Source organism: Amphichorda felina (genome assembly GCF_050947745.1).
Source record: "Amphichorda felina strain 45539 chromosome Unknown scaffold_4, whole genome shotgun sequence".
NCBI lineage: Eukaryota > Fungi > Ascomycota > Sordariomycetes > Hypocreales > Bionectriaceae > Amphichorda > Amphichorda felina.
Window position 1 is genome coordinate 1445698 of NW_028145046.1, and position 17670 is coordinate 1463367.

The 17670-nt window shown below is 55.4% G+C and overlaps 5 protein-coding genes across 5 annotated transcripts; 2 read left to right on the plus strand and 3 right to left on the minus strand.

The window, feature by feature from the left end:
- Positions 1-497: 497 nt before the first annotated feature.
- On the plus strand, positions 498-2165 carry ACO1O0_004229 (uncharacterized protein; the record flags this gene model as incomplete). Its single annotated transcript, XM_083193670.1, has 3 exons — positions 498-741; positions 906-1710; positions 1766-2165. 3 exons carry the CDS (start codon positions 498-500, stop codon positions 2163-2165), a joined length of 1449 nt encoding a protein of 482 aa, XP_083050618.1.
- A 1437-nt stretch (positions 2166-3602) lies between these two features.
- Positions 3603-10346, minus strand: URA2 (bifunctional carbamoylphosphate synthetase/aspartate transcarbamylase; the record flags this gene model as incomplete). The annotated part of the gene is made up of 3 exons (XM_083193671.1): positions 3603-3611; positions 3637-9674; positions 9743-10346. 3 exons carry the CDS (start codon positions 10344-10346, stop codon positions 3603-3605), a joined length of 6651 nt encoding a protein of 2216 aa, XP_083050619.1.
- A 1103-nt stretch (positions 10347-11449) lies between these two features.
- PDX3 (pyridoxamine-phosphate oxidase) lies at positions 11450-12225 on the plus strand (the record flags this gene model as incomplete). Its single annotated transcript, XM_083193672.1, has 2 exons — positions 11450-11489; positions 11546-12225. The coding sequence occupies 2 exons, from the start codon at positions 11450-11452 to the stop codon at positions 12223-12225; spliced, it is 720 nt and encodes a 239-aa protein (XP_083050620.1).
- A 439-nt stretch (positions 12226-12664) lies between these two features.
- ACO1O0_004232 (uncharacterized protein) lies at positions 12665-13577 on the minus strand (the record flags this gene model as incomplete). Its single annotated transcript, XM_083193673.1, has 2 exons — positions 12665-13332; positions 13394-13577. The coding sequence occupies 2 exons, from the start codon at positions 13575-13577 to the stop codon at positions 12665-12667; spliced, it is 852 nt and encodes a 283-aa protein (XP_083050621.1).
- A 3377-nt stretch (positions 13578-16954) lies between these two features.
- On the minus strand, positions 16955-17323 carry ACO1O0_004233 (uncharacterized protein; the record flags this gene model as incomplete). Its single annotated transcript, XM_083193674.1, has 1 exon — positions 16955-17323. One exon carries the CDS (start codon positions 17321-17323, stop codon positions 16955-16957), a length of 369 nt encoding a protein of 122 aa, XP_083050622.1.
- Positions 17324-17670: the final 347 nt, after the last annotated feature.

Sequence of the window (17670 nt, forward strand, 5' to 3'; positions counted from 1 at the left end):
TACAGAATTCGCCGTCGCTTCCAAGCTTCCAAGCTTCCATCCTTGCGATCCATCTTTGCGATCCATCCTCCACGCCCGCGTCTGCCCTCCCGCCGTCTTCGATTCCACAATCTCCAGAGCCCGCACTCTCGTCTCAGAGCTCCTCTTCGTACGCGTCCTCGTGCCATCGAGCTGTGAGCGCCTGGTTCGAGCTATCATCGTTCCTCCGTCCACGTCCGTCCACGTCGTCCCTCACGTCGCCAGGATCTTGCGCTCGATACTTGCCCGCACACAGCCGCTACTGTTGACATCGAACAACCTCACGACCTGAAGAACCTCGAGACCCCGCCTCCTAGTACAGCTGCGAGCTGCGAGACATTTTCGCTCCAACAAGGACCGCCTCCACCTGCCTGCGACGAAACGATTCTGGGACGCATCGCCGAGTCCTGCGACAAGCCTTCCTCCTCAGATCTCAGATCTCTAAAATCCCCCGGTACCATCTGCACGGGGTGTTAGCCATGTACTCGGGCGGCTACGGCTTCGGCAATGCTGCCGGGCCCAGCTTCAACAATGCCAACCCTCAGCAGCAGCAGCAGCATCAGCAGCCCCAGCAGCCGCAACAGCAGATGATGTACAACCAACAACAACAGTTCGCTGGAATGACGCCCCAAGGTGCTTTTGGCCCCGGCGCAACCCCCCAGATGATGGCCGGCGGCATGATGCAGAATCCCGGGATGCCACACATGGGTGCCAATGGTCAGAGTGAGTCGCCCTCCTGGCCTGCTGTTCGTGTCTCCATGGCGCCCTGTACGCCTCTATGCCATGGCTGTCCGCATTCGATACGAATCTGCGCGCCGAACATCTCCGCTTGGCCAGCCATGCTGCCCCAGTGTGTGACTTCCCATGTGCTGACCTCGTGATGCTAGTGCCAGGATACCAGCAGCAGTTCCCCGGGTCCCCGTATGGGCAGGTTGTCCCCTCTTCGATGAGCCCCCAGAACTTCGCTCCCAACAACTTCATGATGGCCGGCGGTGGCATGCAAGGCTTCCCCATGCAGCAACCGGGCATGCCGCAACAGAACCCCCAGATGATGCAGCGCATGCAACAGCAGCAGCCGAATCATCCTGCCATGAACCAAGCCTCCACCCCTCAGCGACCCCCCAGCTCAGCTCACGGGACGCCCTCAAACGCCATACCATCGCAACAACAAGGCCAGTTCCAGCCGCCTCAACAACCTACTCCTCAACCCCAGACACCGGTCAATTTCCAGCAGCATCAGCAGCAGCAGCAGCAGCAGCAACATCACCAACAGCAGCAGCAACACCACCAGCAGCAACAACAGCAGCAACAGCAGCAGCAGCAGCAGCAGCAGCATCAGCAGCAACAACAGCATCAGCATCAGAAGCAGCAGCAGCCACAACAGCCGCAGCAGCCGCAGCAGCAGCAGCCTGCAGAAACCGTGACGCCGAATACACCGACTCACCCCTCTAATCAAAGCGGGCAACAAGCTGGCCCTGCCGCGAGTGCCGCTCCTGTGAGCCCGGGGGCGGAGCCGCGCGACAAGAAAAGATTCGCACTCCTGCTAGACATCAACCATGAGCTGCTATACGAGTCTATTCAGATCCAGACATCACAGCAAGAGATCAAGAAAGAACTTGCCGCGGGGGGCAAGTTGACGACGGATCGGAAACCCACCGAGGAAGAGACTTCGTTGCAGCAGGATTATATCCAGTAAGTTGTCCGTACCATCTCTGGTGAGAGGAGGATCTGACAAAGCCTTGTTCAGGTGTATGCGGCGTTTACAAGCAAACTTGTCTTACATGGCGGCATTGGCAGACCGTAAACCAGACACAAAGCTGCCACCCTGCCCGGCTTACCTGACACCGCCAAACCTCACCTTGTCGGTTAAGCTTAGGGCGCAGCCTGTTGTCGCGGAGGGAGGTGATGCCAAGATTGACCCGGTAGCGGACCGCGAGGAGCGCAGCCAGGCTATCAAGGAACTCTATGGTCGGCTGCAGGCCTGCTATCCTGGAATCGACCCAAATAAGGAGCCGGCGTTCCGAGCGCCGGGGATGGGCCAGAAGCAGCCGAACCCTGGGTTCAATCAGCCTAGCCCGACCACACATAAGACACCTCAGATGACCAACATGCCAGCACCTCCAAACCAAAGCGGAGCCGGCTCTTAGAGTCTTGCTCCGGCTTCTGGATAAACGGAGAGAATCATGGTCGCTCAGAAGGCATGCTCACGCGCAACTCGGACACGGGGAGGGGTTGGACTGGATGCTTGTTTTGTGCATTTCAAGGGCGTTTTTGCCTGGCGTTGCAAAGTTGGGGAAAATCGACTGCGCGACGTTGGATGCCTGGTACTGATTGTTTGGGATAAAAAGTGAGGAGTCCAATAGCGGCGTTACTGAGGGGCAGTCCATACCATTTGGCACATAACTAGTACATACTACACGTCTCCTCAATGCTTGGATTGGAGGAACCGGCATTGCAGGCACGGACGATGTGGAGGGGGCGTTGTTGGAGGTGGTTTGCGTTGAAATACCAGACGGTGCCATTTTGGCTCTCGGGACGGAAGGGCCCGGCAAGGGAATATGAATAGATGTCGTCTTGCAATATCAATGATATGTTAAGAGTCGCGGCAAGCTGGCAACATCAGACCATGACTTGACTACTATGTACGGGTTCGGGAGGGTTGCCTCCCCGCCAGTCAACAGCTGAAGCATGAGGCTGAAAGGCTCTGTCTGGTCCAACAGCTGAGATGCTCGACGCCCTCGACTCGACAATACCATATGAGAATGTACATCTATTGTGGGGTAGAGAACTCCAGAATAACGAGGGTCCCACTTTCCACAAATACGGATACTATGGGATCGAAATACAGCTTCAGCCTTCCAGGTACAGGTCGCGTCCAGTCAACTGGTAGTGCATGGCGTTCGCTAGAGGCTATCCGTAGTGCACACCTTGATGCAAGGTCCCCCCACCTATGTTGTGGTAGCGCGTAAACACCGTGAACGAATGCTGGGCAAGAGCTAGATACCAAAATTAACTACTTCTAAGTATTCCATATAGGTATATATAATATACAGATATATATTTATATCGGTACCTATATAAGCGAACATATGAATATATATACGAAGATATGAGATATAAACACATACACATAGAGAACTAAAGCTAACATTATATATTCGTATACACATACATACTCATACAACACGTAAAAATACATAAAATACATAAAACGCTCAGCCCAAGCACAAACGACACACATAACGTCGATGAGCTCCCAAATAACGCCGCCCCTCACATAACCGTGTACGTTCACGTCGTACACATATACCTACTCCACGCTAACGCCATACGTAGCCGGACCCATGTGAATACGTTTATATCAATCAGAGCAAAAACCATACAAGTCTACGATAACCCATATCCGCCGTAACTTTTCTAGTTGTGAAAGCAATCCCAACCAATCGACTAATCATGTCGATGCCGCTCAGACCCAACGACACATATCATTGCCTCTTAAGACTAAGCCATGACAAGCGCCAGGAGGGCCATTCGGCAGTACAATCCGTACCTCATCTGTATTTTCTGTTAGCATCCAACTCCCTTCATTCGTCCTATGGGGCGGAGTATGTGACTCACCTGCCTGAAGTAGGCCGCCCGCTGGTCATAGTCCACCTCCTCCGCAATCTCCTCATTCCTCGGCAACGGGTGCATGACAACCATTGAGTTCTTGGCGTGCTTGAGCACAGCATTGTCCACGCGGTACGAATTCTTGACCTTCTCGTAGTCATCCACACTGGCGAACCGCTCCTTCTGCACCCGGGTGCAGTACAGCACGTCGCTCTTGGCCACAATCTCAGGCGTCAGGGTCTCGGACTCGCTCAGCAGAGAACCCGAGGCGACCAGCTGCTCGCGGACATTCGCCGGGAGCTCCAGGCCCTTAGGCGCCACAAGCTGCACCTGGACCTGGTAGTGCTGGAGCAGGTACACCAGCGAGTGCACCGTCCGGCCGTGGAGGAGGTCACCCAGGAAGGTGATGGTAAGGCCTTGGACGGTACCCAGTTCCTCTCGGATGGTGAAGAGGTCCAGGAATGCCTGCGTCGGGTGCTCCTTGCTGCCATTTCCACCATTGATGACGGGCACAGAGCTGTACTTCTCGGCAACATTAACCGAGTTCTCCTCGGGATGTCTCAGCACGAGGGCGTCACCATAGCAGCCCAACGTCCGCAGGGTGTCCTGCAGAGTCTCGCCCTTCTGGACCGAGGAGTGCGGGGTAGAGATGGGGACTGTCCGGCCGCCTAGGCGTTGCATCGCTGCATCGAAGGATGAGTAAGTTCGAGTGGATGGCTCGTAGAATAGAGTGCAGAGGACGCGGCCGGGAAGAACATTCAGGACTCCTTCCCGCTGGACACCAAGGCGCATCTCCTGAGCCACAGTGAACAGCAAGTGGAGATCTGACCTGGAGTACCGCTTCACGGACAGGACGTGGGACCTCTTGAACGCTGACGGCTGCGACAGAAGCTGCTGAATCGAAGAGATCGTCGAGAGCTGCAGCTGTGCCGGGAGGGAGAGTTCCTCAACACCAGCTTCGCCCCGGGTAGGTGACATCGGGGTTGCCAGCCCGCTGTCCATTCCTCGGAGCTTAGTGATCTTCGCAGGCCCAAGGAGCGACTGTTGTCGGGGCCGCGGGCTCTCGGTGACCTGGCTGATGGACGGCACTACAGGCATCACAGTCGGCGACTGCGGAGGCATCAGGTGGGAGGACATGTCCTTGCCCATCGGCTGCACAGGCAGTATCTCGCCATCCAGGCATAGAGTGGTATCCTGGAATGTCACCCGCTTGACAGAACCATACACCTGGCGACCCTGGAATGGAGACCAAGAAGCAGACGAAAACGCGTATGATCGGTCAACCTCCACTTCAATCGTGGTATCGATCTGGTCGTGCAGCTCAAAGATCTCCATGGGATTCTGGTACAGCTTAGTCTTGATGTCGTCCATGGTCAGCTTGCCCTCCGTCACAGAAGAGAGCAAGAGAGGAAGGGCCTCGGCGATACCCATCGACGGGTCAGCCTTGTGGCCTTGAGCAGTGGCCAGCTGGTACGGCAAGCTGCCGACGGAGAAGACATCGATGCTGTCCATATACTCCCACAGAGCTGCCTGGTCCTCTGCCGTAGGAAGGCGGTCAAAGTCCGGGAAGTCATTCTGCGACAGGTAGAGAGAATAGATGGAGACGTCGCAAGTCACCTGCAGCCCCTTGGCCTTGCTCAGGGCAATCAAACGAATATCATCCTTGGTCGTCACCGAGGTGACGTGGATGCGACGGTTGTGAAGGCTGGCCAGGAGCAAGATGGAAGCCAAATCAGTCAGCATGGCATCTGTCACAATTGGCTTGTGGGCAGGCCAGGCATCAAAGTGAGCCGTGACGGCGGCCACCTTGTTGATGTTTCCAGAGAGGTGGTTGAACGGAATGAACAACGAACCCACTTCTCCAGTGACGGTGCTGATCTGGGTAGCGTTATCCGAGGTAGCAGAGATGGAGAAATTATAGTCGCAGTGTCCTCCCTTCTTGCTGTTCTGCTGAGCAGTCTTGAGGGTAATGGCATCTGTGATCGAACCTCCAACACCCAGTGGCATGACACGGATCATGCTGAAGCCGCCCTTGATAGAGGCCTTGGTGACCGCCTGCATATCAGTGCTCCCAGGAGACACAATGCCAGGGACGAAAGCGGCAATGTTGATCAGGCCAGGAAGAACAACGGTACGGTGGCTGGTCTGATAGTCGCGCTTCGACACCTCAAGATCGAACCTGCGAGCGATGGCTTCGATCAAAATCTTGGCATTCTTGACATTGGTGACCAGAGGAATCTGGTAGTCGACAGCCATACGGCGGGTCTGGTAACCCTTGCTCATATAGTTAGCAGGGCGCCGGTACTTGTTGTTGGAGGGCAGGTTGATGTAAAGGTCGATGGTGTTCTTAGCCAAGTGCTGAGTGAGGGAGAACTCAGAGCTTCGGTCCTCATCGCTGCCCAGGACCTCAAGATACTGCACAGGAATGCCGTGCTCCTGGAGGAAGTCTGCAGTTCCGGCTGTGGCAAAGAGCTTGTAGCCAATCTTGGCGAGATTCTCAACTGAGGGAAGCATCTCCTTCTTGTCCTTGTAGCTGCCAATAGACAGGAGGATATTGGCCTTGGGAATCTTAAAGCCAGTAGACAGGAGGGCCTTGAGGTACGCCTCGTTCTTATCGACACCGAAGCAGGCAACTTCACCAGTCGATGCCATCTCAACACCAAGAACAGGGTCGGCGCCTGAGAGTCGCGAGAAACTGAACTGGGGAACCTTGACGCCGACGCAGTTGGGGCTCAGGTCGGTGGGGGGGTACGCCTGGAACGGCTGGTCCATGATGGCCTTGGTAGCCATCTCGATGAGATCGACTCCCATGACCTTGGACACGAAGGGGAAAGACCGCGAGGCGCGGACATTGCATTCAATGACCTTGATGTCGTTGTCCTTGGCGATGAACTGGATGTTGAATGGGCCGGTGACGTTCAGCGCAGCACCAATCTTCCGAGTAGCCTCCTCGATGCGATGGATCGTAGTCTTCTCCAAGTCCTGGGGAGGCAGGATGAGGGTGGCATCACCAGAGTGAACACCAGCATTCTCAACATGTTCCGAGATGAAGTGGCCAATAACCTTGCCATCCTTGGCAACGGCATCCATCTCAATCTCCTTGGCATTCTCAATGTACTTGGTAATGACGACGGGATGCTCGCGGGACACTTCGGCGGCTTGGGCCAGGTAGTTCCGCAGGTCCTTCTCCGAGTACACCGTGTTCATGGCAGCTCCCGACAGAACATACGACGGGCGCACCAACACTGGGTACGTCACCTTGTTGCAGAAGTTCTGGGCCTCCTCAAAGCTGGTCAGCTCCTTCCAGGTAGGCTGATCAACTTCGATGCGGTCCAACATGCGGGAGAACTTGTAACGGTTCTCAGCCGTGTCGATCATCTCGGGCGAGGTTCCGAGAACCTTGACTCCAGCACGGTGTAGGGGCAAGGCGATGTTGTTGGGGGTCTGGCCACCCATGGCACCAAGGACGCCGCTGGCGTTCTCGAGCTGGTAGATGTCCAAGACCGTCTCCAGGTTGATGTTCTCAAAGTAAAGCTTATCAGCCTCGTCGTAATCGGTGCTCACGGTCTCCGGGTTATAATTGACCATGACAGTCTTGAATCCAGTGGCACGGAGGGTGCGGATAGCACGAACGGAGCACCAGTCGAACTCAACGGAGGAACCGATACGGTAGACACCGGAACCTAGAACCATGACACCGTGGTCGTCGAAGGTGATATCGCTCTCCGAGGCATTGTAGGTCAGATAGAGATAGTTGGTGAAAGCCGGGAACTCAGCAGCGACAGTGTCAATCTGCTTAACAAAGGGGTGAATTCCGGCGTCAAGTCTCAGCCTGCGGATAGCAATCTCGTTGGAACTCCAGAACTTTGCGAGCTGGCGATCCGAGAAGCCAAGCCGCTTAGCTTGCATGAGAATGTGAGGGGCGCTAGCAATGTCGGTAGTGCTGTACTTGGTCATTTCCTTGCCAAAGTCGCTCAGGCCCTTGAGCTTGCGGAGGAACCACTTGTCGATCTTGGTCATCTCCCAAATCTTGTCCACGGAGTAGCCGTCGTGCATGGCATTTGCGATGGCAAAAAGTCGCTGGTCAGACGGTGTTTGAAGCTCATCGTCGATCTTCATGAGAGCCTTGGTCTCACCGAAGCCCAGATTGTGGAAGTCGATGGAACGAATGGCCTTCTGGATGGCTTCCTCGAAAGACCTGCCAATGCTCATGACCTCGCCGACACTCTTCATGGAGGAGCCGAGCTGGGTGGAGACGCGAGTGAACTTCTTCAGATCCCACCTGGGCATCTTGACCACGACGTAATCCAGGGACGGCTCGAAGCAGGCGCAGGTCTCCTTGGTGACGGAATTCTTGATCTCCTTGAGGGGGATGCCGAGACCCAACTTGGCGGCAATGAAGGCAAGGGGATAGCCGGTCGCCTTGGAGGCAAGAGCCGAAGATCTCGAGAGTCGGGCATTGACCTCAATGATGCAGTACTCTCTCGAGAAGGGGTTCAGCGCGTACTGGATGTTGCACTCGCCCACAACGCCCAAATGGCGGATGACATTGACAGCCGTGGTTCGCAGCATGTTGTAGTCCTCATCAGACAGGGTCTGCGAGGGCGCAACAACGATGGAGTCACCTGTGTGAATGCCAAGGGGGTCAAAGTTCTCCATGTTGCAGACCGTGATGCAGTTGTCTTGGGCATCGCGAACGACTTCGTACTCGATCTCCTTCCAGCCTTTCATACTCCGTTCAATAAGCACCTGAGGGCTAGCAGCGAAAGCCTTGTTGCAGAGTTCAAGCAGCTCGTCCTCATTGTTAGCGAAACCACTGCCTAGACCGCCCAAAGCATAGGCGGCGCGGACAATGACGGGGAAGCCAATTCCCTTGACGGCTTCCATAGCTTCATCAATGTTATTAGCAGAAGCAGACTTGGCGCACTTCTCGCCGATCGAGTCCATGCTGCGGGCAAAGAGCTCACGGTCCTCGGTCGTGATGATGGTGTCAATAGGAGTACCCAAAACCTTGACGCCCAGCTCCTCGAATTCATCCTTGAGCTGGATACCGACCTGAAGGGCGGTCTGGCCACCAAAAGTGACATAGATAGCATCCGGGCGCTCGTACTTGATGACCTTGCGCACAAAGTCGGCGTTGACGGGCAAGAAATAGACCTTGTCGGCGAGGCCCTTGGAAGTCTGAATGGTGGCAATGTTGGGGTTGATGAGAACAGTGTAGATGTTCTCCTCCTTGAGAGCCTTGATAGCCTGGCTACCGGAGTAGTCGAACTCTCCGGCCTGGCCAATGCTGAGACCACCGCTACCAAGAACGAGAACCTTCTTGACCGACACGCGGGGGTGCAGCCTCTCGTTCTCTTCGATGGTACCTCCAGGGAAGCTCACAGGAGCCTGTAGAAGTTTGGGGTCCTCGGCGCAGTTGGCAATGGTGTCAATGAAGACGTCGAAGAGGAACTCAGTATCCCGGGGACCGGGGGTACTTTCGGGATGGAACTGGACACTGAAGTAGGGCTTATCGACGTGCATGATACCCTCATTGCTACCATCGTTGGCATTGACGAAAAGCTCCTTCCATCCGAAGGGCAGGCTCGAGGCATCGACCTCGAACCCGTGGTTCTGGGAGGTAATGTGGCATTTGCCGGTGACCATGCTCGTGCAGGGGATGTTGTGGCCTCGGTTTCCGAACTTCATCTTCTTCGTCTTGGCGCCGGAGGCGCGGGCCAGGAGCTGGTGGCCCAGGCAAATACCAAAGACGGGAGTCTTGTTCTTCTCCATAGCCGCGGAGATGTTCTTGACAGTCTTGTCCAGGACTGCCGGGTCACCGGGTCCGTTGGAGATGAAGAGACCGTCATACTGGTCGCCGGCCTCCTTGACAAGATCATGGTCCCAGGGGCAGACCAGGACCTCAACGCCGCGCTTGAGGAAGCACCTCAGCTGATTATATTTCATTCCAACATCAACGCACAGTACGCGGATTGTTCGGCCGGACGGGTGCTTGCGGGCCACGGACGGGGGTGGCTTGTACAGTTTGGGCTCCTTAACGGACACTACAGCATAACGAATGAGCACAACCGTCCAGTTATTACACAATAAATCACGGAGAGAAAGGACTCACCCTGTGCGACGAGATTCTTCTCGTTCGGGTTCACCCAGTCAATTGCATCAAAGTAGTCGAGCGACGGGTGGCTGTCGACGAGGCCACTTGCAGTCCCGTTGTGCAGTGTCTTGCTCTCGACACGCATCTTGCCCAGCATGCTGCCCTTCTGGCGAAGCTTCTTGGTCAGAGCCCTGGTGTCGACGCCGTACATGGCGGGAACGCCCTGCTCCTTGAGCCACTGGCCGAGTGACGAAGCGGCCAGGAAGTGGGAGTAGTCCTCGCCGCAGTATGAGGCGGTCACCAGGCCTGCGATGTGGATCTGAGAGGACTCAAAGTGAGCCGGCAGGTCGCCCAGCAGCTCGTCCATGGCCTCCCGCGAGGGGACACCATAGTTGCCGACGAGGGGAAAGGTGATGACCAGGATCTGACCGCGGTAGGAGGGATCAGTGACGGATTCGGGGTAGCCAACCATGCCCGTCTGGAAGACCAGCTCTCCGGCGATGCTCTTGTTGGCGCCGAAGCTGTAGCCCTGGTAGGTCGAGCCATCTTCCAATTCGAGGCAGATGAGCCCGTCGTCGTTGGCCAGCCGAGCTGACGACGGCGGCTTAAGTTGGACTGCCATGGTTTCTTCCTCTGTGCCAGTCGGTCGTGCCAGTCCGTCTTGGTCTGAGGCACGATCAATGGGGAGGAAAGAGTGTGAGGAAAAAAAAAAAAAGTGGGAGAGCGAGAATCGGAAGTAATACTGCAAAAATTGGCCACTCTGGGCCTCTGGCACCCCACAATTAACTCGTCAGTCGCGGTTGAGATGACTGCCACTTCGCGAGTTTTTCCAGCAGAATATTTTTTTTCCCCAATGGATTTTTCGTCACTCCGCCGCTCAGGCCCCCACCAACCCACTTTCCTAGGTGGTGGCCGATACCCGCAAGCGGTTTGGTACCGAAAAAAAAAAAAGGCAACACCAGGATTTCGACCGTCATAAATGTACGTAAGTGCTTACCTAAGTAAGCATGTATTTGTGTTCCTAAGGTAGGTAGAATTCATTTGTGCCTGTTTATCCGTATATTCGTGAATAATGTCTTCTGGTAATATTGTTATAGTACCAGTAGATTAGTACCTACGTAGTACGTAGGTTTGTATACATGTTAGTGCGTACCAAGGTAGGTGATATTTATCATTACGGTAGTCATACCTGCTGTATTTTATCAATGGGCCTTTCCGACTGGCATGCGCCCCGCCATCGGAACCGGCGATGCGTGCCTGCTTCGTACGATAATACGGGAGACTTGCTCTGACCACTCGAACCACTCGAGCCGCCTCATAATCTTCCAAGTACGTACGAGTGCGAGTGAGTTTTACAGCGGGTACTAATCCGTTTTTGACGCTCTGCTCGTTCTCCCTTGGCAACTCTCGCGGTCCTTTTTTACTTTTTCTAAGCTACAATGTCATCAGCCAAGCTATGCGTCACTTTTAACCGATAGAGGGGAACATATCGGCATTGGACAGTGATCGTACTCGTACCTATAGTATCCGTATACTTATAAGCAATCACTGCTACGCATACCATCGGATTTAGTCTCAAAGCATAATAGGCCATCATAGCATAGTCACGTGCCGTACCCAAAGGTGTCACGGAGGCCGATTGGGCTGTCCGAAAAGCGATCCTCGCAGTCATTGACACAGTCAATGCGATTCTTCCAGGCTAGACGCCTGTTTACAAGCACAGCAATGGCCCTCCATCCGCCCCCGGATCGTTCCAAGCTCATCTGTGTGTACATAGCTACCACCCGTAGCGACACGACAAACCAACTGACCACCCCATAGCTCCTAGCGGCCAGGCCGGGCAGTTCACCCGCGGCAAGCTCACCCGCGACGACCTCGACCGGTCGTCCCCCATCCCCCAGTTCCACTCCTGGTTTGCACAAGCCCAGGAGCACCTCCCGCACCCGGAGGCCGCCACCCTCTCCACCGCCGAGCTCCCCTCGGGCCGCGTCTCGTCGCGCGTCGTCTACCTCAAGGAGCTCGACGCCGCGGGCGGCTTCGTCATCTACACCAACCTGGGCACGAGCCGCAAGGCCGCCGACCTGCGCACCAACTCGCACGCCAGCCTGCTCTTCTTCTGGGAGTCGCTGCAGCGCCAGGTCAGGGTCGAGGGCACGGCCACGAGGATGACCAGCGAGGAGAGCAGGGCGTACTTTGACACCCGTGTGCGCGGCAGCAGGATTGGCGCCTGGGCGAGCCGCCAGAGCCAGGTGCTTCAGCCGCAGGAGGGGCACGCGGAAGGCGACGACGGGAGGGCGCAGTTGGAGGGGTGGGTCAGGGACGTGGAGGAGCGGTTTGAGGGCAGGGACGATATACCCATCCCCGAGTTCTGGGGCGGGTTGAGGATCGTGCCGACGAGAGTTGAGTTCTGGCAGGGGAGGGAGAACCGTCTGCACGATCGGTTTGTGTACGAAAGGGAGGAGGGCGAGGAAGAGTGGAAGATCCAAAGATTGAGCCCGTGATGACAACTACGCGCAAGGTGGCAGGATGGTTAGTAGATATGTCAAGACGGAGCCAAGCGGCCATTATGAATTACAAGAGAACTAGAGTAGAGGTCTGTCCTGCCGCTAATAAACCGAAGTTGACGAAAACGCCAGCTGTTCATCCCGCTTCCGTGCACAAGAAATCCCTAATGTGGCGCCAAAGTCCTCTACAATAAAATCGCCAAAGCCAGGAAAGCAAACCAGGTCCCGACGAGGGAGCAAGGGTACCAAATGGGCACCAGAATGTATGAAGAAAAGCACCAAGACGACCTTGCCAAACAAAAACCAATAGCACCAAGCCCGGAAGCCAGTCCGGGTATCATGAAACGCCGCTGCCATGCATGTCCAAAGGAGGCCAGTTGTTAGTAACCGTCGCCTCCTAAAATAACCGTCCTTACGCCCTTGGCGTTGATATTCGTCATGCCTGTGGCCCAGAAACGTGAAAGGGAATCCGAGGAACGCCGACCCCAAAGGCGGCCAGTGTCTTGGAGCGACTGTGTGAGGGCACAAAGTCGTCCTCGGCACCTGGGGTAGCTGACACACTCTCCGGGGGAGAGGGCTGGCGAAGGTGCCAGTCGTGCTGGTGGGCGGCCAGCTGCATATCCACCATAGCATCGGCGAGGACGTCCTCGTTGTACAGTGGCATGATGCGGTAGCCGAGGCTCTCCATGATGCAGCGCTCCGTGACGTTGAGCTGCTCCGCGGACCACATGGACCGCCCCCAGCTGGCGCAGTAGTAGTGCGTTGACTCCTGGGGGTCCTCGACGAACTTGGCGGCGATGACGAGCGCTGAGAGCATAATGATCTCCGGGTTGACAGAGTCAATGTGGAGTTGTTGGTGGACGAGGGGCGTCGGGGGCAGCGTGTGCCGCTTGGAGGTGGTGGATAGGCAGCCCATGCGGAGGGGGCACGACAGGCGCCATGTGCGGGCAAATCTAGAGTCGAGGCTGTCGAGGATGCACACGGCTAGGGCGACTGTCTCGAGAGGGAGGTTGGCCCGGCTGAGGATGGCTTGGACGAGGGGGATAGAAGCAATGGCTAGGGAAGCGGACGAGGGAATGAGGTTGACGAGGTGAATCGCAGGTCCTGGAGTTCAAGGTCAGCAACTCGGCATGGGAAACCGTGGATACGCATAGGGAAGCGCTACCTCTAAACTTGGGCTGGAGAACCTCGCCATCGTCGAGTTCTGTCTGTAACGACTGTGATGCCGACGACTCTCTCGAGCTGGGAGGGGGCGTGGGGAGGTTTGAGAGGGGTCGGTAGGTGAAGTAGCTGTTCTCGGGCAGTATGTCGTCGTCGTCGAGCACCAGCTTCTTATTATCGCGAGTCATTTTGGCCGTCATTCTGTGCTTCTGCAATTCTTCCAGTCCTCGATCCAGAAAACAAAGAGCCCTTTCTCATGTTTCGGCGCAGATAATCCCCTTCCCACCAAGAGCCTTATTTTCCTTATTTGTACGTTGCCCCTAGTACCAGACAAGGAGCAGAGCACGCGAGCAGCTTCCGAGAAGCCTAGAGACCCGCCAATCCGATTGGGCGACGGGGATAATAGCACAATAGCACAAGTCAAGCGAGTGAATGGGCACGAATCGCGGTCAAGGGCGAGGTTAGGTCAGAGTGGGAGGGCCGTCACCTGGAGGGAGGGGGCATTGTGTGATTTATACGAAGCCGTCCGCACTCCGGGCACCCAAAAGCCCCGAGACGACGAAACACGAGCAGCACCACAGCCCAGGCCAGCAGAGCCCCACCTAGGTACCCAGGTGGAGCGACGGCCAGGGGAGCTCCTCTCGCCTCGGCCGTCCTGGGTCCAAGGCTTGTCCAGGGGGTGCGCCAGACTGCCACCAGTGTGCTAGGGAGGCTAGGGCGGTGCCGGTGGTCTGAATGGAGCCTGGGGCAGTGCTGCGGCCAGCCCATGTACGTACCACTTGTGGGCAACCTCCACGGAACCCTGGGAAGTTGAGGGCCCTAGCTTCGGATCTCCAGGAGTGGTCCACACGTCCAGTGGACGTTCTGGGCGATGGTGGGGACGGTCCCTGAGGTAAGGTACCTAAGGTACGTACTTACGTACATACTACTAGGTATGTACTATGTAGTAGGACGGGGCCCAGCCCAGGCCGGCTTTGCCCTTGATCATGGCATCGTCGCAGCCAAGCCCTGAATACCTCCCTAGTGCCTCCGTACCATTACGCTTTTGACTTCGTAACCATTTCGGCCATATTGGTTTTAGACGAGCCAAGGGCATCCATCACCGGTGAGGACGTAGCAAACTTCAGTCTCAGTTTCCCATTTTAATCGCACAACAGAGTTCAGAGGCTGGCGATGAAAATAGCACGGGGTGGCGTCGCAGGGTCCGCTGAACTTTGATGAACACCAGACCGCCAGATGGGCGTTGGTTGACATTGAGTTCGCTCGCTGCAGATTTTTGGTGCAGGCGGAGTCTACAAATTCTTTTGTAGTTCAACGTGCCGATATTGGGGATCTGGGCGGCAGGAGACATGTTTCGGGCTGAGAAACAAGCCAAGAACGGTTTTCTCGGTCTCGAACAGTTTGTTCGATGCCGGTGAATTGTGATATCATGCCACGCTAACAGGACGCAACGGTGGGTTACACCGATTTAGTGTCATAATTAACCATCCAGTACAGAGTAATCATTAAACAGAAGCTAAGGTACGGATATAAAGGCACGAGATTGTACAAGCTACGTACAAATAGGACAACGAACCACAACGACGCATAAATTCTTCTGAAATTGTTTCTGTACAGCCACCGAGCTGATGCTGGTCGCACAGAGTGTCCAAACCCAGTTTACTAGATATACGAGGGACCGGTGCCTAGGTACCTACGTCAGGTACGAATAGCCTGTGCTAGGTCGTACGTGAATCCCAAGGTAGTTTGCATACTGGTAAGTACACAAGAAGTAGTAATAGTTGGTATGAGAGCTTCGCACGAGTACATGTAGAAGACTAGCTCCACGAGGCAAGTGACGATATGCTGGCCAAACAGAACGCTGACTACTGACGGTTTGGCCGTTTCCTGGCTTCGAAATCGAAAGCGATATCGATCTTGATGGGTGGTCGGTCCAGTTTCATCCCCCCAGGATGACGTCGGTCTGTTGCGTCCTACATGCGTATGTGCAGAGAGCTAGAGGCCCTTTCCCCGCGATATTGAAATGAAAGGAGGAGTCGGGAGAGGGCAATGATTTTCACCGGCAACTCCGTGCTCACTATTGGGCCGTACTGCTGTGAAAGATGCGAAGGCTCCAAAAAACGATGAGCATGGGGGTGAGATGATCCCAGAGGTGGCTATGAATCAACACCCTGGTGCCCCCCCAGCAAGTTGTGTCGATGCAGGTAATTTTTTCTGTCAACAATGCTTCCTTCCCACTCCCGCTTCCAGGGCTCATCCACCAACGCATCTGAGATTACACCTCATCACCGCCAATTGAGCATTCTTTACCGACTCAATTGCCATGGGAATTATTACCTCAGGTAGCCGTATTAGTAGCTGACTTGGCGCCAAGCCCATCCATCCCCCCGCTTACCCTGGGGCGCCCCAAACCGACACCGCTCTCTTACAACAGTCCAACAATTCAAACCCCCTGGATGCTTCAATGTGCTGTCCCACGAGTACTCGTACAAGAGTGCGTGTGCCCCATGAGGCTGATTATTTACGTGTGCTCTTTGTGCCGCTGGCCTATGGACGACCACGGTGAACTTCAGCTGGGTAGCAATACATCTCGCTACACATCCATTCGGGTAGCTCGTACCATGGAAAGACGCAACTGAGTGAACACACCATTCTCATTCATCCCGATACTTGTCAAGTGTACCTCAGGATTTGCATTGTGTCCCCGGCGGCCACCGTCGTTGTTTCGCATTGGCAACTTGGCAAGCCGCTTACTATGTACTATGTACTTGCCAACGCAACACGCGTATTCGCGCGCTACAGGGGTAGTTTTGTTACCGCTACAAGCGGCTGGCGCATTTCGATTGCAAATACCACTACTGCTTAAGATGTACGAACACGATACGGGTTATTTAGGGAGTAGTATCCCATGACACCTTGGAGATTCGGCTTGGGCTGTGAGGAGTTTCAATAGCCATGGCGTAACGCTTGTCAGACCATGGCCAATCCTTTCGGTCACCAATGGCTTTGAACTTCGACCGACAACTTATGAGCTATGGGCAACTGGGATTTCCTCGACGGAAAAAGGCATGGGCACTGCCGGATCGGAATGGTCGTCACTTACGGCATTAACGGTCTGTTGTGCAACATCGTGAAGTCGATCCCTGTATTCGTATTATAAAAATGGAGTCTCAGATGAATACGACTTCAGTCTCAGATTGACCAATCTATCTGATATAAGGAACCGAGCCCGTTTCCTGGCGGCCTAAACGGCCTAGCAATGCCCAGGCAGCAACTGGACTCCTTCGCTTTCCCATCACTAGGGACTGACATGGCATGTCAGATCGACGTTCGTGAGGATGTCGATTACAGACCGCAGTTCCAAGCAGATACTAACCCATTCGCTCTAGATGGAGACAAACCTCCTCACAGAGCTGGCTGATTTCTATAGCTGGACTTTGCTTCGTGCCGGTGATAGTTAGAGCTCTATCGAAGCGCCCAACGCACTCACGGCACCGAAAATAGACAGAGCCGCGCGACATGGGCTTATATGTTGTTTTTGGCTTTTGATTCGGGAGATGGACCGTCACCTATCCACCCTCCTCCCGGCATTGGCATTGTCGCCATCGTCCTTGTGAAACCCGAGCCACTCGCCCAGTATCCCGCCCGGCTTGGGTACGGGACACTCCCTCCTCGCTCTCTGTATCGCGTCCTCGCTCTCTATGGGGCCATTAAACTGCACAATCCCCTGCTTGACCTCCTCGGGGTTCTCTCTCCGGCGGAATCGCCTCCTCCTCCCGTTCTCGTCGATAACCACCTCGCCATCCGCGAATTTGGTGGCGGGAACCGGGCACGGGAGTATGTGCGGCATCGCAACGACAAAGAAGCAGGCGACGACGGTTGACGCGAAGAGCGACGAGGTCATTCGGGACCTCGGGTGGAGATGCGGCGGCATGGTTGGGGGTGATGCTCGTGTCGTCGGCTATATCGGCCCAGGCCGAAAAAGAATTCTAGCAGGCTCAATTGAATGTCAGTACGGGGATCCAGACAAAATACCAATGGCCAATTGGGGACTCACAGCTCCCGCAAATAATCATCCTCCAGGCGCCACGATGTGGATGGCCTGGGTGGGAGAGTTGCCCGTTTGCTGCGAGAATTCTCGAGGAGCTGATGTCGCTGCTTGAAATCGCATGCGCCAGGATTGGACGAGGTTAGAAAATGCCGGAGCTCCGGCAAGGAGAGGTACGTACCGTCCTGCTGGGTAGCTCCCAACTGGAAGGCACCTGCCAGGAACTCGATCGT